The 21,885-nt window shown below is 42.2% G+C and overlaps 1 protein-coding gene across 13 annotated transcripts in view; it reads left to right on the top strand.

The window, feature by feature from the left end:
• Ccdc148 (coiled-coil domain containing 148) overlaps positions 1-21,885 on the top strand; it is a 284,674-nt gene that overhangs the window by 179,255 nt on the left and 83,534 nt on the right. For all 13 annotated transcript variants that reach the window (XM_016003164.3, XM_076569531.1, XM_076569535.1 and 10 more), the window contains one exon: positions 20,250-20,368. In XM_016003164.3, coding sequence (XP_015858650.1) covers positions 20,250-20,368 — 119 coding nt within the window. The remainder of the gene's footprint in view (positions 1-20,249; positions 20,369-21,885) is intronic.

The following is a 21,885-nucleotide window of genomic DNA, read 5'->3' as shown; positions in this document are numbered from 1 at the left end:
GGATTATGTGACATCAATTCAGTAAATGCTCAAAGTCACAGCTTCCTTCAGTGGGGTGTTAGCACTGGAGTGTTCTGGCAAAGACCCAGAATCACACGCACCCTGCAGATCCCCATGGGGGAGGAGACAGTGCAGAACCAAAGGGCCTAGGCTCTCTAGCACTGACGGTGAAAATGGAGTGCAGGTTAGATGGCTGGGACAATTCTTTTGCTCAGAAGATTCTAGAAGCTGCATTCTCCTGAGAGAAGTTATAGTTCATGTCAAAGCTGTTCTCCCAGTGTGGGAATTTGTGGGTTCATATGAGAGAAAAATTTCGTAAAAATGTTAAAGTCTCTTTTGAGGTACTATATAACTTGATAGTGGACTATCAAGTTTTTAGACACTGATCTAAAAAGCTGTGGGAGAAAAAGAATAGGTGGACACAGAGTATTGATAAAACTTCAGCTTTTTACATGTAAACCCTGCTTCTTTAGGACCATTAAGATTTAGAGGAGCCAGCAAGTACAGTCAACCAAGCTGACTTGAAAGATGTCCCCTGAGATGCCCTCCCCAACCTACTATGTGCCCTTCCTCACCAGAAGTGGAAGTAACATGGAATTTCCTCCCAGGCTGAGCGTAGATCAGATAGCACAGGTGACTGTAAAACAGAGCCATTATCAGAATGACCCAATCACAGGAGCCCTTTAGAGAAGAGGGCTGGTGGGTTGCCCAGGGTGGCTAGAGGTTTGAAGGACAAGAAGGACACAACCTGCCATTGATGGCCAAAAGACCGAGGGAGCCATCAGGCAGGGAGCGTGGGTAGCCTTGCAGAACTGAACCAGTGAAGCAATGCAAAGCTCGAAGTCACAGTCCTGTGACCATAAGGAACTTAATTCTGTCAAAAACAAGAATTAGGTTGGAAGCAAATTTTTCTCCAGATGAGAATTCTGTTTTGCCCAAACTTTGGATTTCAGAATTATAACTTCAAAAGCAGAACTCCACTGTGTGGGACTTCTGAATTACAGAATTCTGAGCTAATAAAAGAGTCTTGTTTTATACTGCCAAATCTGTTGTAATATTTATATAGTAATTAAACAAAACAGAACACTAAAGTGGGTTTTGGTATCTGGAATACCAAGCATGTAGAAATGGATTTGGAATTAGGAGTGGGGAAAAGCCAGAAGAATTTCAAGGATATCATTTTGAGGTTGATTAATATAAAAAAGACTAGATTACCTTCAACAAACCATTAGTATAAACATCAGATGTTACAGTCATGGCTGATGAGCACTCTAGGAAAAGTGGTGAGCAGTATTGGGAACAGGAGAAAGGCTGATTACCATTAGGAGGTGCTAGAACTTGGGGAGCCTTAGGCTGCACAGAGAAGAAATTCCTGAGTAATGAGCTTCATAGATCTGAGAATTTTTCAAGACGTTGAAGGTGCTGTCTAGATTCTTTTTGCTGCTTATAGTTAAATGGAGAAGATAGATTTTGAAGAACTGTTCAACAAAAAGGATGCAGACTTGATGGTTAGGAAAACTATCAACCAGTTCAGAGACTCCCTCTTGATGGACAGCGTAGATAGTGGACTACATTTATGACTATATAATCCTTCACTGAAGCCCTCAAAAGAGCAAAAGGTCAGCATTTAAAAGTCCTTCCCTTGGATCTTTTGAAACTAGAAAGATTTGGGGAGTTTAAGGGTGAAGTCTCTCAGCCACTCCCACAGACCAAAACAGTGAGAGGATTATCTAAGGATGCGTGTGGCTTTTGTCCAATACATGGGAATCCTGTGAAATACACACAGGGTCTAGAGACAATGTCTAAAACAGGGCAGCATGGAAAGGGGGTACCACATACCCAGAATCCTACTGGGGAAAAGCAGGATGACAAAGTGTTTCAGCTGGCACCGTCACCCTGTGCTACCACCCATAATAAAGGGGTGGGGATGACTCCGAGTGTGGAATTCTGAGCTTGGAGGACTGAATTAAACAGTGTAGGTATTAGAGGCTAAGCTTGGCACCTACAGGTTCATGGCATTCCAGATACTTCCTTCGTGGCTCAGACTTCATCCAGGATCAGGAGAGATTAAGATTCCTTGTATCTCCCTGTATGAGGACAGGCTGGAACGGGGACTGCAGACAGGGCATGAAAAGTGCTTCCTGAAGACAAGTGGCATTTTGAGACTAAGCTGTAATCATTTCTTCATTTTGACCTTGAACTTTTTTGGGCGGTGGGGAATGAGTTCTAGCTACCCGAGGACTAGAAGATGAGCATTCCCTAACAAGACTTTGTATTAGTTTGATATTCCAAAGCAGGCCCATGACTTTAAACTAGAGTTTAACTAAGGATGGAGAACAGTCCAAAGACACTTCTGTTTTCATCATATATCGGCTATAGCTCTATGGCACATGGGCTATGACACTGAGAAAGGAACCCGAACACATACCCATTCAAAGATACTGAAGGAGATCTAAAGAGATTCAGTTCCAAATGAAGATAGAGATGAGCCATTGTGGAAAGAGAAATCAACGAATGGCAGACTGGGCAGCAAATGCGAAGGGCCCCAAACTCAATGAGCCTATTAGAAGTGGGGCAAGGCTCCAAGTACATTGAGCGCATAGGCTTTTTATTTTCCTTGCTCAGACCTGGCCGAAGTTCAGAGGTATCACTTGCTAATTGTGTGACTGTGAAGAAAATTGTTTTTATCTCCTGAGTTTCAGTGTTTGTGTTTATTTGTATAATACTGAAAAAGTTGAGACAAAACCTAGGAAGCAGTTAACACACTACTGTAACCCAGAAAGAGTCCTATATATAAGTAATATAGTAATTAATAATATTAATATTGTTGTAGTGGACTGGCCAAGTGGAAGGTAGCTAGAAACACACCATGGGATCAAATCAGACATTTCAAATAGGAATCAGCTAATAATAGCTAGAGGCAATAGTATTAAGCCAGATTCAGAAACCAGAGTCATGGGCACAGTCCATTTTATCTTTTCCTGGTTGTTCTTAGCTGGTGAGAGAATACCCCTCAAAGGGGCATTACTTGATCAACATTGGTGACTGCATAACTGGTTTTTAGTACCAGGAAGATAAAACATTCTGCTGAGAACGTGGAGCATGCAGCTAACTGTGGTGATTCACTCTAAACTGCAGGACCGTTGACTCACTAGTTCATCCCCTGGGTCTGGGTGGCGATCAACTGCAAAATACACACAGTTCCTTAGCACACAGTTCAAAAAGATAATATGTACTCTATTTCTCATTAGCTTTATGACTTGCTGACTTTATTGTAAATTATACACATAAGCCTTCTGCCAGGTTCTGGTTTGAAATCTCAATGTCTCCTTTAAGGACGTAGTGTGTCTCACAATTAGTGCCTTTATTTTTCCTTGAGCACGGACACTGTTGCTCTCCCTCAGAGTGTGGTGGGCTGCCTTTGCCTTCTCTCTGCCTATCTGCCTCGTATATGGGGAAGTGATATGGGCTCCTAGTAAGATAGAGCGACAGTGAGAGGGTGTAAGCCCAATGGTCCAGATGGGTTGATTCTCTAGCCACTTACTTATTGTGTGCCAAGCGCCTTTCAATGTGGTACATCTTACATCCCAGTCATTCAGTTGGCAAATTTCCTGCCATTGTAAGCGGATCCTCCAATATAAATTGTCCCTCTTCGGTAGTTTGTAAAGGCTGTGCTTACCCGCCCTGCCACAGAGAGAGTGTGCAATTCTTGCTATGTCAATAGACGCTCCTAGCAGTAATACAGGAAGATTTGAGTTTCCAAGTTTATCAGGATAATAAAAGTGTTAATTGAGAAAAGCAAAAACTACAAAAAAGGTAAATTAGTTAACTTGAGTATGACTACACACAATGAATTAAATAGTTCCATATATATATATATATATATATATATATATATATATATATATATACATATATATATATATATATACACACACACACACACACATATATTGTATATGCTCATATTGATAGACACAAAAATATATCTCTATATGTATTTCTCATGCAACCTTAAGAGTAACTCCCGGCCCCTTCAAGGAGCACTGATGATTCCCTTAGCTCAGGGCCATTGGGAGGGGCCTTTGTTCTCATCAATGCCTACATTGCCTCCTCTTTCATTTCTTAGCCTTGCAGCATCATGCCATAGCTATCTGTCCCCACTCTGGCCCCTGCTGGTCTGATTGCTTCCCGGTATGAATGCCTCCATGCTAGCAGCATTATTAGTTTAGCTGTAGTTGATCAAAGTTCAGGTCTTGAAATAAACTTTTTGCCCTGGCTGACTGCAGCAGGGCTCCGCAACTCTCTTCCTATTAATCTTCCTCTTTTAGTTTAGGCCCTTAATTGCTATTGCCTGCATTTGTGCACCACAGGAACTGTGGGATATGGACCTGTCCTCTGCAATTTCCTTCAGATTCCTGTGACTGATTGCCTCTCATCCCCATGAAGTGCTCTGATGTTGAGGAAGGAGGGTAAAGACGATTACAAGGCTTTAGGGAGTGGGAAAAGGAACCTTTTGAAATCATAGTGGTGCGTGGAAAACAGACCTTCAGAGATGGGATCTGGCCAGTCTGGCCAGGATCCTCTGTTTCCTCTGGGTCCTTTCCCATTATGACTGACACTCACCCCCAACCCGTGTAACACAGAGAACAAGGCTACCTTTGAGGAGGGAGGGAAAGATATCTAACTGGATTGCAGCTACAATAAAATGGTAGAGGATGAAAATACTGTCAATGTATGTAATATTTCACTTGTGCTAGCCGGGACATCCACACAGAAGCACTATGGTGACACTTAGCAATATGGTGACTTTCAGATGATCAAAACTGGCTTTCAGCACCTTTCATGTTTTCAGAAAACAGATACCACAGTGAGAGCTTAGCCATGGCCTTTGGGGATCTTGGAAGCATGTCTTAGATTCCCTCCAAACACAAAACCTGACCTCACTCTCATGAGAGATTCTTTGCAAATGAACCATCTGCATGAAAACTAAGTCCCAGTGGAGCTGAAGAGCTGAGGAGCTGAGGAGCTGACGAGCAGCCTCTAGAGCTATTCCCGTTGGCTGTTCTCCGGTCCTCTCAGCTGATAACTTGTAGGTATGGGGGTTTGCAGTTTGGGGGGGGTGTTTTATTTTATTTATTGTTCTTCTAAAAATAGTTTTGTTTGTGTGTATGTGTACATGAGAGAGGGGGAGAGAGAGAGAAAGAGATAGAGATAGAGAGACAGAGAGATCGAGAGACTGAAAGAGAGAAAGAGAATGAGAGAGAATGTCAGAGAGAGAGAGAGAGAGAGAGAGAGAGAGAGAGAGAGAGAGAGAATGTCACCTAGGTGTGGGTGCCCATGAAGGCCTGAAGAGAGCAGCAGACCCCCTAGTCGTGGAGTTACAGGTGGTTGGGAGCTGCCTAGCGTGGGTGCTGGGAACTGAACCGAGACCTTCTGCAAGAACAGTATATATGCTTAACCACGGATCCACCTCTCCAGGCCCCTTTTTATGATTCTTTTTAATTTTAGAATCTGATGAAGTCAGCTGAATATCAGAGTTAAAGGAACGTAATGGATAAATTGTCATTTAACAGTGATTGGATAAGGAGAAGATAGTAAATATTTTATGCAGAAAGAACTCAAAATGAAACTGGGATTCCAACTTTCTCTTATGAAAATTTAATATCAGTCCTCTAGGTAGTGTTTTATGGGTAGAGAAGTTAATGTTGAGCAGGACATTTAATTAACTGAAAGAAATAAAACATCTAATGTAAAAATGCTCCCACTGTTCTTTGGTTTGTCATTAAAATTTAGAAATGAACCTAAGGAAGCTTATTAAGTGAACCGATTTGGCCCTGTTTACATGAGACTGAGTAAGTTGAAGCCAGTTCTCAGAATAAAGTTCACAAGTGACAGGAACTGTAGGATGACTACCCAGGGATGGCCAACGGTAAGCCATCTTGGTTGTTCTCAACTGTCTCTTTAAAATGGAAACTTCAGGGTTTCAGAGAAGGTTCACTGTGTAACTTGTTATTCAACGCAAGGACCCGAGTTTGAGTCTCCGACTTACACACAAAAAGCCGAGCATGGCTGTGCATACCTGTCACCCCAGCAGAGGTTTGCAGCAGATTCCATAGAGCTGGTTTCCAGCTGTGGGGGGCCAACTGATGTGGGTGCTGAAAACCAGACTGCAGCAACAAGCTGTCGTAACCACTGGGAGATCTCTACAGCCCTACAGCTTCTTCCTAAGAATAAAAAAGCATGATGGGACCTTCGTGTGTGTGTGTGTGTGTGTGTGTGTGTGTGTGTGTGTGTGTGTACATATATATGTTATATGTATATTATATATATATAGATATATATAATTTTAATTTTTTTTTCTGAGACAGGGTTCTCTATGTAGCCCTGGCTGTCCTGGAACTCACTCTGTAGACCAGGCTTGCCTCAAACTCACAGAGATCTGCCTGCCTCTGCCTCCTAACTGTTGGGATTAAAGCAGTACACATTGCCCAGCAAGGGACCTTACTATCTTTTGTGATGATATAATTTTAGGAAAAAGTCATATAAAAAAAAAAGGCTAGGATGACCAAGGGCCAGACTTATTTGTTTTTTGCACAAGCTTTCCCAGTTAGCAGCTTTAGACAGAGAAATGTAAGAATTAACTTCAGGTGCCCTGTTTGGCTATATTTTCTGCTGAGTCTTGATTTTTCATAATGATCTGATATAATTAATGAACATTTGTACGCTGTTTGCAGTGTTCAGTGAGTATCTGTGTTCATTTTAATCTTCTTAACAACTCTGATGGACAGATAGCCTTGTAATCCTCACTTTGTAACTGACGATAGAAGTCATAATGTCCCCAAAGTCACAGGGCTGTGAAGCGGTATGACTAGGATTTGGCCCTATATGGGTTGGTCCTGGTTTATTCCTTTTTTTTTTTTTTTTTTTTTTTTTTTGGTTTTTCGAGACAGGGTATCTCTGTGTAACTTTGTGCCTTTCCTGCAACTCTCTTTGTAGACCAGGCTGGCCTCGAACTCACAGAGATCCTCCTGCCTCTGCCTCCCAAGTGCTGGGATTAAAGGCGTGCGCTGCCACCACCACCGCCGCCGCCGCCGCCGCCGCCGCCGCCGCCGCCGCCGCCGCCGCCGCCACCACCACCACAACCACCACCTGGCCCCTGGTTTATTCTTTAAATGCTGCTGTACTATTTGTGCTGTCCTTGGTGTGATTGCTACTTGTCATTAATTTTGAGATGAATCCATTTTGAGAAACCTCAGTTTCCTGAACCCTCAATATCAAAGTCTTGGACTTGGAGTTATCTTTTCCCAGTCCTCCTACCCTTGTTCACATAAATCTGTTTAGCAGATAAGAAATGGGTAATATGGAAACTCTTTAGTAGTACCAATTTGCTTTTATGATTTTTTTATTTTATTTTTTTATTTTACAATACTATTCAGTTCTACATAATAGCCACAGATTCCCTTGTTCTCTCCCTTTCTTGCTTTTATGTTTTTAAAGTGCCCCAAACTGACAATGTCTATTTCCATATTCTTTTTTTTTTTTTTTTTTTGTTCTTCGAGACAGGGTTTCTCTGTGTAGCTTTGCGCCTTTCCTGGAGCTCACTTGGTAGCCCAGGCTGGCCTTGAACTCACAGAGATCCACCTGGCTCTGCCTCCCGAGTGTTGGGATTAAAGGAGTGCGCCACCACTGCCCGGCTATTTCCATATTCTTAATAGTTATGATTTCTCTGAGTTAATGAGGTCCTGTAATTAAATGCTCCGTAAGAAATCAGATAATCAGCCAGACAGTGGTGGCACATGCCTTTAATCCCAGCACTGGGGAAGCAAAGGCAGGAGGATCTCTGTGAGTTCAAGGCCAGCCTGGTCTACAGAGTGAACTCTAGGACAGCCAGGGCTATACAGAGAAAACCTGTCTTGAAAAACCAAAAAAGAAAAAAAAGAGATAATTAATATAAAATTATGTTGCAATCTGATTTTAAAAACTCATAGTTTTCATTTCCTCTTTGTTATCATGTTTTGAGGGGGTTAAGTAAGATGAAGGAAGTTGCCATAACTGCATTCTTCTTTTTAACCTATTGACATTAATTTCACAAGAGAGTTTCCACAGGTTTCTAAGATCAAGTCTACCAACCCATCAGAGACCATACCCATGACCCTGATACCCCTCTCCTCATAATGCTGAAGAGTCCAAGGCCAGTCCTATGATCTGTGCATTGAATCTTATCACTTTTCCTACTCAAGATTGCCCCAATCTTTGTCCCCCCCATCTTCCAGACCTCTTCTTAATTCATGCCATAATGTCTCCCATCTAACAAGTCCTCTTTCTTGGTCCCGTCCCTCTTCAGACAGTACCATCATTCCACATCCTGACCTCAGTGTCCACCTTTCCCCCTCCAGTGCTCTTCTTAAATTTTATCTTAATTTAATTTTATATTAATTTATCAACACATAAAAACATACATATTTATATTAGATCGTGTGATATTTTGGTATGTGTGAGCAGTGTATGGTGCTTAAATCAGAGTGAATGTATCTATGTCCTGTAACAATTATCTTTTTCATGGTGAAGCATTTAAAATTCTTTCCACAAGCATTTTAAAAATACGCAATACATGGGTATTGTCTGCAGTCAGCCCTACTGTGTGACAGTAGACGAGAATTTCTGAAGCTTCTCTAGCTACGGTTTATCATTCAGTGCTTACCTTTTCCCTGTCCTATGTCTCCCCAGCCTGTAGTAACCACTGCAGCTTCTGTGAGATCAGCATTTTCACTTCCACATGGGTGAAATCATGTGCTGCTTGACTTCCTGTGCTGGCTTGTTTCATTCATGATGACCTAGAGTACCACGATTGACAAGAGTTCAACTCTTGTAATTTGTGTTCTCATTTCTTAACTGCTCATGAGTTGATGGGCACTTGGGTTGCTTCCATTTCTTCACGGATGCAAATAAATAGTGCCTCAGTAAATATGGAAACACAAACACAATATGTCTCATCACATTATCTTAATTTTCTTTGGCAACGTCCCCGGTATTAGGATTGATGGACTATGGGTGGTTCTTTGTTAACTTTTAAAAGACCCTCCATACTGTCCTCCAAGATTTGCCTCCTCACCAAGTGTGCATGTGTTTGCTTTTCTGTCATCCTCTCCAGCACTTCTTAACCTTTTCCTGTTTCACAGTAATCATTCCAACAGGAGTGAGGTCATGTGCAGGGTTATTGTGATTTGTATTTCTCTGATGATTAGTGATGTGGAACACTTTTTTCTTTACTCCTGTGCTCTTGAACCATTGCGCCCTTCAGCTTCAGCAACCCTGCACTTGGCAAGCTTGTGCTTGACCTCCATGTTCCACTGACTGATCCCAGCGGTCAGTTCTTAGTCCTCATCTTCCTGGAACTGTAATGACAGAACTGGTCACAGCCTTGTCTTTGGAAAATGATTTCATTTACTTCCGGGAAGCCATCCCACCACAGTGGGACTTTCTTCTCAGTCAACTTGGGTGGGTTTTCCTCATTCTTCTATTTCTTAAACTTTGGATTGTGTTGGAGGCTTAGTCATCTAAGTTTGTATATTATCTAGTAGAGCTCAACAAACTTAATATAACTGCACATCATTTATATGCTGAGTAGTACTGCTAATAGTCCTTTTAAAGTCCACACTTCATACCCATACTACACTTACATACCCAACTCTCTCAAATCTAAATGCCAAAGCTGTGGTTCTGCATTCCCTCCAGACCTAACACCATCCTTTCCTCCTGTTCTCAATGCAGATGGAATCTGCTCTCTCAGTGCTCCGCCCAAAAGTCTTGGAGTCACTGTTGATTCATTTTTTTCCCTTCATACATTTGCCTTCTGACATAGGTAGAAGCTCTGTCTTTAAAATCAAGTAGAAGCATTGTGTCAGCCTCCGGGTCTCCCAGTTAGCGCCTCTACTCCTCCTCTTCCTATCTCAATATTCCACACCCACGTTCTCTTATACAAAGCAGTCATGCTGATCTTTGTAAAACTCACTTCAGATTATATCACTCCTCTGCCAAAAAATGCACCAATGGAGTGCTCATCCATGTAAAATAAAAGTTCACCACACTCAAAGGCCCTGCCTGATCTTCCTCCCTGCACTGACTCAGTGTGGGTTGTATCTCATCTCCCACCCCTCCCCACCTGCTTCTATTCCAGCTGCAACTATCTGCTTCCTCCTCCATGAGCATACCTCCTCCTTAGCATCTGTCTCCCAGCCTTCTGCACTGGTGTTTCCCTGTGCCTAGAACTCTCCTCCTCTTCCAAGATGTCTGCACAACCCACTTCTCAGTTCAGTGAAGGACCCAAACAAACTTCATGCTAGTGAGAACATCCTTGGTGACCCCCTATACCATTGCCATCTATCATACTGTCCTAGTTTTTTCCTCAGCAGTTATCACACCTGGCACACACACACACACACACACACACACACACACACACACACACACACACGCGCATTCACTTATTTTTCTAGAATGCACACTCAGAAGAAATGGGAATTTTTTTTTTCATTTATTTCCAATGCATGGTACCAGGAACTCACAGAGTATTGGCTGAGTGAGTATGTTTGCTGCATACACCACATACAACCACTTAGCTGTACACAACATATGCATTGATGTTGAAGCAAAGAGGAAGCTGTGACAGTCCCAGGGGCCCTAATACATTGGATGACCTTGGGCGCATTATGCAGCCTGTGTGGGATTCTGCCCTCTCAGTTGTAAAATGAAGTGTTTGGATTAAATGTTCACAAAAATCACCTGAGCTCTAAGAAGTCATGATTGAATGACTCTGAGGCCTGATTACTTTTTACTCTCCCTCACGCTTCCTGTCTTGAAATACAACATCCTTAGTATATAAACTCCCTTCCTAATGAATAGTGAAAACAGAGAAATTAAACAAGATTATGGGCCAATTCATTTCAGTGATGTCAACATACGACATGATCATTATGTAATATTGCCCATCCTGAAAACAAACTTTTCTCCTAAAGAAGCCATGACAGTTATTTTTAAATCCACCTGGCATTTCAATTACGAGTGAGATAACTAATGTGTTTACCCCAGAATACTTTCTTGGCTCATCTTATTATGTGGACATAGGATACATCACAACAGAAAGCAGCTTATTACCCATTTGTGTGGGAAGCTCTGCTATGAAGGAGTGGCCAAAGTGAGTGCGGCCTAAAATGTTACTTCTGCATGCATGTGGGTATCAACTACCTCTAAATACTTATAGTCAAAAAATTAACATCTCCACCCTTCATTCAGTGGCTCTTGGGTTTTTCGGTGTGTCTTTCCTGGCCTCTGGCTTCTGGCTGCATTCAGTAAAAGTGCAAGATGAGAGACTGGAATGAAGCAGGATGGTGATCCCCACCCCCAGCCTCTTGCCCTGTTGGGTTGTGCTTGACTATCGTTCTGTCTACCAAAGGTCTCTGCTCTGTCTGCTGCCCCTCCCACAATGCTGTCTCTGGTCTACAGGTGGCGAAGCAGCTCAGTGCTGCTCAACTCCTCGCTGCCTGAATCTCAACTCTCCTTTTCCCCTTCAACTTTCCTTTTAGCACATCTTTTCCTGTTTATCCTGATTTTTTTGTGCCATGTGTTTATTTGTAAGAGTTATTGTTATCAGAAATCAGTAAGAGAATAAGAGTCAAGGAATTAAAGGGATAGGAATATAGTTTCGTTCCCATTTGCTACTAATGGGTATCATACCAGTATATCAGGAGCTGGACCATATATTGAAAGAAAAGATGACCTACCCTATAGACAGTGTTTTTAATAGAAGTTTTGTATGAGGCCTTTATAAAGCCTAAATTGAATCATGATTCCATGAAACATTTCTAAAGAAGGTGAACATGATGCCATATGCAAGCTGGCAAAAAGGGATAGTGTTATACAACTATAGACAGGATTAATCCCCTATACACTATCCTGTGGTTGGGCTTGATACAAGAAGATAGTTTGAGAACTTCAGGAAAGAATAATAGCCATGCTCTGTGGATGCACTTCCTAAAAATGTGCTTTCTTTGCCTAAATTTAAAAAGCAAACTTTTGTAATAACAAAGTATTTTTTGTCTGTTGTGAAAATACAGACAATCATACAAAATACTATGAAAAACACCCCAAACCTGCATCACTCCCAAAAGAAAGTTTTTAATAGCAATGGCCTTAAACATTTCTTCATACATACATGTTTTTTGTTTTTTGTTTTTTTTTTTTTGTTTTGTTTTGTTTTTTTGGTTTTTCGAGACAGGGTTTCTCTGTGTAGCTTTGCGCCTTTCCTGGAACTCACTTGGTAGCCCAGGCTGGCCTCGAACTCACAGAGATCCGCCTGGCTCTGCCTCCCGAGTGCTGGGATTAAAGGCATGCGCCACCACGCCCGGCTACATGTTTGTTTTTTAAATCACTATTTTTCTTTACTTGTCAGTATTTGTGTATTTCCCCCTTTTCCTATGTAGGATTTTTATTGCTTGTGTGGTGTTTCATCAAATAGTTCATTTGATAATCTAGCAGTTTGGGATATTTCTCTTATTGCCATTCTTTTCATTCTTTTAAGGCTCTAATGAACATACCTTTATATAAATCTGTCAATTTCCATACTTATTGCACTTTAAAAGATTTTTTTTAGTAATTAAAGTCTCTGAGCATGTTCTTGTTATTAAAAAATGTAATTATTCATGTATGTGTGCACATATATGCACACATGTTTGTATTCCATAGCACACATGTACAGATCCCATGCATTCTGTGGCACCCAGGTGGAGGTCCGATGACAACTGACTTTTGGGGACTGGTTCTCTTTTTTCATCGTGAGGAGCTCAGGTCATCAGGTGGCAATTGTTCTCATCCACTGAGCCTTCTTGCTGGCCTGTTCCCCTCTTCATAGTCTTTCTTATCCTGTCATTCAGGAGAAAATGTATGCTAGTTCATTCTCTTACTAGCCAGAGCTGAACTTGTTTATCAGTTTGTAACTCAATGTCTGAAACAGTCAAGTTTAGGGGCAAGGGAACGTATCAGAAATATGAGCAATATGGCCAGAAAGATATCCCTGAAGTTCAAATAACCAGGCAGTATAATCATAAAATTGACTTCCTTTTCAGAGCTTTTGCACAATGAAGGCCTTGAGAATTAATGACTGGAACCCCTTAAAATTTAAATTCAGGTTTAGTATGTTTGTGTGCGGGCATGTGCATGGGTGAACACAGGTGCCTGGTGAGTCCGGAAGAGGATGTCAGATGCCTGGCACCAGTGTTAAAAGTGGTCACGAGCCACTGGGCATGAGTGCTGGTAAGTAAGCCAGGACCCTCTGTTGAGAGCAGCAAGCACTCCTCACTGCTGGGCCTTCCGACTCTCCAACCTGAGGCTAGTTTTTTCAGTTTGGAAATTGATGTCAGTCAGTAAACTCACAGAGATGTTCAAGTACGAAGCACAGGAGAGATGACATTGACTGAAACATTTTGAGAGTAAGAGTGGCTAAGAGTTCACCTCTGGCATCTGATAGCTTGATTTGGCTCTCCCGAGCAATTTGACGCAGAGAAGTACCAGGCATGTGCAGTCTTGGGATGAAATACCATGCCCCGTGACATTATAAATCAGTTTAGTGACTGGTACGTAGCACTGTTATTGTCTATTCAGGTATTTTGGGATTTATATAAGTAAAACCCAGAACAGTATTTTCTTCAGTGCCTCCTGTCTGCATAATATTTCATTGCATCAATTCAGCAGATGAGTTGTTGTGGAATGTTATTTTAAGTTTATAAAGATGTGTTACATTTGTTTATGCTGCAGAATATTGCTTTAACTGTGTGGAGGTATGTTGCATTTGTTTATGCTATATTTGTTATGTAAAGACGTGTTACATTTGTTTGTGCTGCGTTTGCTTAATTATGTAAAGATGTGTTGCATTTATTTCACCTTGTCTGCCTAAGGCACCAAATGGTCTAATGAAAACCTGAAGGGTCAATAGCTAGGCAAGAGAGGGATAGGCAGGGCTGGCGGGCAGGGAGAATAAGGAGGAGGGAAAATCTAGGCTCGAGAGAGAAAAAGGAGGAAAGAAAGAGGGAGAAAGAGATGGAGTCGCCTGGGGCCCAAAGCCAGGCAGACATGAGAAGCAGTGAAAGTGGGAAAGAAAGAAAGGTAAAAAGCCCCACGGCAAAACGTAGATGAAGAGAAACAGGTGAAGATGTAAGAGCTAACGGGACAAGCATAAGCTAAGGCTGAGCATTCATAACTAATGACTCTCATTGTCACGATTTGCGAGCTGGTTTGTGGCCCCAAAGAAAAAGAGAGTCTGGTACAATGAGTTTTTATTTCCCTCCTGAAAGATGACACTGGATACAAAAAATGTCACTGTATAAGAAACGTCTCTTGTCTTTCAGGAGGTCATACAATTATGTGCCAAAGCAGAGGTGGTTGTACTATTATGTTTGTTAAATTAACAGGAAAAATAAAGTAGAAAATGAATAGATTTTTTCGATGTCCAGTCGTGTTTTTATATATGACAATGCTACACTTTTATATGGGCTGCATTTTGCAGGCCAAAAGGAGAAAGGCTGGCTGTAAGTTGAAAGGAGCTATCTAAATAAATTAGAAACCAGAAGATGAAATCACAGTTTGCTTTGTCTTAATGCTTTGTTGGGAAAGATACTGAATATTTTAACCTTTGTGTATCATACTGTCTGTGTGTCTGGTTAAGTGTTATGACCTCCTGCTGCAAAATTATTAAAGTTCTGGCAATAATAACTTGGGAACACTGTGCAGAAGTCTGTTTGTTCAAAGATTCAATATCACACAGATAGCTTGAAATTAGAGGCCAACCCTTTTCCTATGATAATGCTTTCATTCTGAGCTTCTGCTTTCTATCTGTAAGTAAGAAAGTCTTATTTCATGGTGAATTTAATGGCTGTTTGACACTCGTCTATGTTTTTTAAGGGTAAACTCTGATGTATGCTTAGAGCATAAACATCATGCTTTCTAGTCGGCTTGTTAATAAGAAACAAATTGTTTTGAAGATGGCTAAAGTGAGATAGGATATAAAAATGATCTAAATGCTCTGGAAAAAATAGTATTACATTTTGGTACATAAATCTATGCAGAGACTATTTTCCTTGGTTTGTTCACGCTTTCACTGGTGTAAGTCTACTAAATTGATGGAGATGTGGGACTGTGGATCCGCATCTTGCATCCAGGACAAATCAGCATCCAAAAGAGGAGAGCAGGACAATGAGAGCTTGTTTTATTTTGTTAGAAACTTCACATCCAAGTAAGAGCTTGACATTTAATTTATCACTTATATTAACTGTCTGAACAGCCATCACTGTAATGTTTTAAAGATTACATAAGAAGTCTAAAACTCAGTGCATTTAGGTTCTGTGTCTCAACAAATATCTCAAAGGTCTAGTTAAACGTCCTTAGCCAGGATTTTAATTTGAAGCTCACAGAGCCAATAATTCCCGACTCACCCTTTCTGCTCCTATTAATTGATGAGACGTGAATGGAACTTTCCTTGGGGAAGTACTTAGTTCAGACTTCACCATCTTACAAATAAAACTGCTGGCCCAGTTCCCATCCACAACTGTTCTTCTTGGGCCAGAGACCAGGAGAAATGTCCACTCATCTAACTGTGACCATCTAAACTCTAGTATATGTCAGACACAATATAAGGTACTAGGAATACAACGATAAATAGCAGAGGTCCATACGGAAAATGCTATGCCAAGAAAACATAAATAATGTTCTAACAGGCACACCTCGCCATAGCTGGAAGAGGAGAAAGGAAGAATGGCTAAGAAGGCAGTGCTGAAGGATAAGTCTTAAAAGAGGGCCAAGAAGGGTTTCCCAATCAAAAAGGCAGGGCAGCACAATCCCAGGCATATAGCAAAGGCTCCCTAGACCATGAACAATCCCAGGAAGTGCTATGTAAAAGAACCAAGGAGAGAAGCTTAATAAATAATAAGCAAATGGTCCTTGCTGCAGGGGATGGAGCTAGGCTTGATCTAGTCTTGACAACATAATGAGATGCCACAGTGGAGGTGAGAAGGTGAGCCATTCTCCAGGGAAAAGTGTGAAAATGAAGATGTAAATAAGGTCGGCATCTTTTCTCCATTGTCTCGGACATCAGATATTTTCCCACAAATAGATGTTTCATTTGAGCCTCCAGGACTGAGTTCTCCCTGCGGCAATTCACACCTCCAGATGTCCGTTGTCTCCACTTAGAGCTGTTCCAGGAATGTCAGGAGCTACATGCCCCAAAGTGACTTTCTGCTTGTCCTTCTTTTCCAAGCCTGTGATGAACCCACTCCTCCATCTCAGTTACTGATGCTTCAGTCTCACAGTTGCGAAAGCAAAACGCTGGGACTCATTGCTTGCTCTTTATCCCAGGCCTTGAATATGCAAAGCTCCACAACAAGCATGCTGACCCCACACTCAAGCACCCCTCACTCCTACACTGCACCCAGTTCTTAGTCTGAGTGACCACCTGAGCCTTGCATTTCCATTTGATCTCCTTACTCCTTGGCCCCTCTGCTCTCCATTCTCCATTGAACAGGCTGAGCCATCCGTCTACATCCAGAGTCACACCTTGTCACTACTTGACTGAAATTCTGAATCCTGGCCTGCTCATCTAGACACCTAGCAGCTCTCCAGTTTGGCCTCTTGTATTGATTTACCCACCAATTCTAGTCTTCTAGATTAACCCCCGAATTATAGTCTTCTAGATTTACCTGCCAATTCTAGTTTTCTGGATTTACCCAGCAATTCTAGTTCAGTCTCCTCTCAATTCCCAGAACACGAGAGTTCTTTCCTGGCCCAATGCTACTGAACCCATGGCTTCCTCATCCTCCACTGGTCTCTCTTTCCTCCATGGCCATCTCACTTTCTTCTTTCATCTTTTCCTCAAATGTCCTGTTGAAGGCATCTGAAAATGCCATCTAATAAAGCCACCTGAACTATTCTGAATTATCACCCTATCATTTCCTTTTATTAACAGGATAACAATGACTTGTTCATTCATTTATTTCTTTATTTTGTCTCTCCTCTATGAAGTCCCAATTTTATGACAAATACTATAAATACCATATCCTAAGTCAATAGTACAGTATATGGCTCCAGGCATGTCTTTAATAAATATTTATTGAACAAATGAATGCCAAAGCCAATAATGTTTTAAGAATAGACATAAAGGTTAATAGAAACATACAGAAATACCAATTATTGATAAAATAAGACTCGAAATGATTGTTTGACTTCATCCTTTGTAAGTCACTAGTAAAGGCAATGAGTTTGCCTGGATTATTACTGATATATTTGGATTTACTACTGGCCTATAATTGCTCTGCCTTTCCCTGTTGCTTGGTAAATTCCTCCTCTTTAGAAGGCAGAGATAAGAACGCTGTGAGTGGGGGGTAGTATAGATGTAAAGGTGGAACACAGTAAACAGTCTCAGGTGCTTTAACGGAAAAGAGCCTTGAATGACACGCCGCTACCACCTTGGTGGTTTAAAAGAAGTCTTTCTTCGGATTTTTAACTGGAGAGAGATGTGTTTAATTGGACGGCAGAAAAGGAAGCAGCGCACAGAGCACTGAGGCGGGATGAAGAGAGGGACAGAGGGTGGAGTAGGGAGATTTCAGAACGGAGGGCTGCGCCTGGGGTCAGGTCTTTCTGGGTCTCCAGAGCACATGCTTATGAGCACTGAAGGAAGGATAGCCCTTTCTCTCCATGGGGTATGGAGGAAGGTTAGAGCCTTCATCTTTCCTGTGAAAAGTGAGAAGGCAGTGGTGGGGACAGAGCAGAACATAGGGAACTTGTCTTGGAGTGCCATTGACAAATTGGGAGCTGCTGACCAAGCACTGATTTAAAAAAATAATCGTCGCTGAGGATCGCACCAAAGCCATGAATTTGCTATCTGTCCATACAATTGTATCATTAATGAAATGGTTATTAAGTACATGCTATGTTCTAGAAGACACTCGGAAGTGCCAAGATTAGGAAATCACATGTTTTGCCATCAAGTGGGAGAGAGGATGTACTACTTAGCAAAGCCTCATGTTGAGGGCCAAAGACTAAACTGTACTGGGTCAGAACCCAGAGGATAAAGGTGGAGAGGAGCCAATTCTTGTCAGAGTCTATTGCTGTATAATTTAAGGGGTAGAACACCAACGATAATCGAACGCCGAAGCAGGACACAGTTCTTTAGAAGAACTGTAAGAATAACAGCTTGAACGGAAATTCAGATGTTGCCTAGACAGGCAGAGGTAGCTTTGAGGTTATTCTTGACACGGACCTGGAGGTGACCTGGAAGTCCACACCCAGCACTGACAAGAACAGGCAAAGGGTGCTGTATTCAGACAATACAAATATGGAAAATAGAAGGAATTGTGTGTGAGAAATATGTGATGGTGTTCTTAAAGTCATAGTTAATAACAAATGAAAAGCACTCCCCAGAATGCCATGTCGGAGAGTGAGCAGTTCTTCCAAGGGTTCTAGTTATAGCAAGGAAGAGGTGCTCTGAAGTGTGAAGCTGTGAGGATCCTTTCAGCTTGTGGCCTTGAGTCTCCGGGGGCCCAGGTCAGGATTAAGCACTGTTAATGACTGCATCAGGAAGGGGACACGGGGAGAAAGGAGAGAGGCAGGAAGAGGGGGGCCAGTAGAAGAGAAGAAAGAACAGAGGCATGGAGGGGAGAAAGGAGGAATGAAGGGAGGACAGGGGGCATCATACTCCGATCTGCACAAGGCAACATGCCAAGTAATGTCGGGGATGAGAGGGTTACAGCAGCCTGTCTGCAGGAGGAGCCATGGTCTTCCTTCCAGGCCAACGCCAAGAGTAAGCACAAGTCACAGGGTTGGTATGGCCCAGGAGAAAGTTCTCTTTCATTTTATAGATGTGCTTTTTCAAATTTGGTTTTGAAGTATCTCATTATCACCTTGATAATGAGAGACATTTATTGCAAAGCAGAATAGAACAAAAAACCCTATAAGATAATACAAAAGAATATGAAGATCTCTTATACTTGCAATGGAGATGATGGAACTATTATTCTGCCCGGCACGTAGGGGTTCCTGGCATTCATCAGGAGGATTGTACCCACCCTGCCAACCCCTCTCTCTCCATCTTTGTTGTGGGCATCTTTTTGGTTTCTCTCTTTAAACTCTGACTTGAGTCATGTCGCACGGGTTTCACCTTACACCAGGTCCCCCTGCAGCTGCAGCATTTCTCTGGCTGTGGCCAGCAGCTTCAGCTGCCTCTTGAGAGGCTCCCAGGGCAGAGACCATGCTGCTGGGACCAGCCGCGAAAGCACTTAGCTTTTCATATCCAAACTCGGAAGAGGAAGTGCCCCCCTGGAGGTGAGGCTAGCCAGTCGCCCTGCAGACTGCTGCCTGTCACCACTGAAGCGCCACCGTCTTTCACTAGCGAGACCCAGTGTCTTGAGCCCGCAACATGGCAGCCTAGAGTAGCTGAAGAGGCTTTTATTAACTTGAGTGGCCTAAGCACACTGTGGAACCAGAGATGGCTTTGGCTCCCTGCAAATAGCGCTTGTAGTTGGCTTCCATCGAGAGAAGAAAACCGGGCTCAGGAAGAGCGATGCTTTCCACCTTCGTGAACCTGGTGAACACGACCTTGATTTTACCACATAGGTCGAGACTGCTCTTTACCACAACCGTGTTAATTCATTCTTTCCCTCCTTCCTCCCACCCATCTCCTGCCACTTCCCCGGGAGCATAAAGCTTTCTATATCCTGCTGTCCATTAGCATAAATAAGCGCATGCTTTTAAGGTAAAAATAGTTTTAATGCTATATTTGCTAAAGACTGCATTACCATAAGAGGATAAAAATACTCCTGGGTAACAGGTAGGTCATATTCTTCAGAGGCAGTAACACATTTCTTTTTTTGTGGTTCCCTGAAAGCTGATGATTTCAGCCATAGATTAAAACCTGGGTCTCAGCACACATTATATTTCCACTTCAGAAACTGTTAAGCCAGGAGTGTTTCAGAGACTCATACCTTTGTGTGTTCATTTATTTTTTTTCTGTTGCCAATCTTTTATAGGAAGTTCTAAAGCACAACCAAAAAAAAAAAAAAAAAAAAAAAAAAAGAAAGAAAGAAAGAGAAAAAAGACGAAATTTCGTTTCAATCTGCTCTTTACTGTGTGAGCAACTGCACAATGTTATGCCCCTCCTCCATTTTATCCAGCGTTAATTTAAATTTGATGTAACATTTCTATGACAGATAAGGAAATACTGGGCTAAGAAACAACAGAAGTGGCAAGACATGGAAATGAGAGACCTCCAGCGTCTAGAGGAGCTGAAGACATTAATGGCTGAACAGTCAGTGAAAGACAGAGAAAGGTAAGGGAGGGGCTTGAGACTGCCATAGTGGGCTGGAAAGCACCTTCTGCGATACGTTAGGATAAACGCTATCAGAGCGAGCATCTTTCACACCGAATGTTGCCGTTCAATATTTATATCTACAAACGGATAAAATGATTTCTATAATATAGTTTAAACTCTCACTTTCATACTTAAAGCACCAGTTTTCCATTTTGTTCCTTTGATGACTTCCTAGTTAAAGATCTCACAGAGGGTTTTCTGGCAACTGATTGCCCACTGTGTGCATGAAGTGCTACTGGCGGCTGCTGTGAATTAATATTTTGACCCAGGAGGAGGAAGCCATTATTTTAATAAGAAAGGGGTCCACTTACTGTGACTGAGGCTGGGAAAGACAATCCACAATTATACAGAGCTGTGTGGATGTTCCAATGAACTCACTAAAGTCATATATGAAAATGTGCCCTAGAATGTCCTGCAATTATGTAACTGCAGAGCTGGGAAGGACATTGGAGATAATGAGCTCGTCTTCTTATTTTATGTGTTACACCGAGAGATTAAAACAATGTTTTTTTAAAGATTACTGTGTTGGGGCCGAAAAGAAAACAGTAAAAATCCTAGTAATCTGGAAAGGAAAATCCAAAAATAAAGAGATATATTCTCCATCAGGAAACCTGTTACATAAAGGGATCAAGCAGACACTACGGAAGTCTCTCAGGCTGAGGGAGAGTTCCTATGGAGGAAACAAGTTAGAATTAGAACTGTCTTCAGAGTTATAGGTGTTTATTGTCCCAACCAGCTCCTGGGTTATCATTACATTGTTTTCCGGGTATCTCAGTACTTTAGAGTTGAGTATGGAACCAAAAAGACAGCAAAGCCTGAGCTCAAGGTCAGGAGGTCAAACAACCAAAAAGCAAACAGCAAGTGAGGCCGAGATACAAGTGGTTACCAGAGGATAGACCATCATGCTGCAGCCCAGAAAGAAGGAGGACAGGCCATGCTGCAGCCCAGAAAGAAGGAGGACAGGCCATGCTGCAGCCCAGAAAGAAGGAGGACAGGCCATCATGCTGCAGCCCAGAAAGAAGGAGGACAGGCCATCATGCTGCAGCCCAGAAGGAAGTGAATAGGAACACCCCCCCCCCCCCCCCCCCCCCGACAGCTGTGCTCCAAAGGGCACTACAAAGACCGTGGTCAGGAGGCTGGCCGGGCCATTTAAGTTCCCCCAGGAAGAGAAAGAGAGCCACAGGAACTTAAGGGGTGGGAAAAGCAGAACAGATGTGGAGTTCCAGCATTTGGAACATGCTCCTAATAGAACATCTCTCATAGCAGGGAGCTTCTCTGATTACAGAACCATTTTCAGTCTTTTGCTTCCTGTCCTAGTAATTATCAAGATTAGCTGATTCAGAGCTTCCGTTGAAAAGAAGAAAAAGCAAATCAGATTAGTGTGTATTACATAACAGGAAAAAATAGCCATATTACAGCACAGCAAAAAGGACTGAGGACCAGGAGCTGTAGCTCAGGGTTTTATTCTTAACTCA

The sequence above is a fragment of the Peromyscus maniculatus genome, chromosome 4 (genome assembly GCF_049852395.1).
Source record: "Peromyscus maniculatus bairdii isolate BWxNUB_F1_BW_parent chromosome 4, HU_Pman_BW_mat_3.1, whole genome shotgun sequence".
Classification (NCBI taxonomy): Eukaryota; Metazoa; Chordata; class Mammalia; order Rodentia; family Cricetidae; genus Peromyscus; species Peromyscus maniculatus.
Note: the sequence above shows the minus strand (reverse complement) of the source record. Positions and strands in the feature narration are given on the sequence as shown.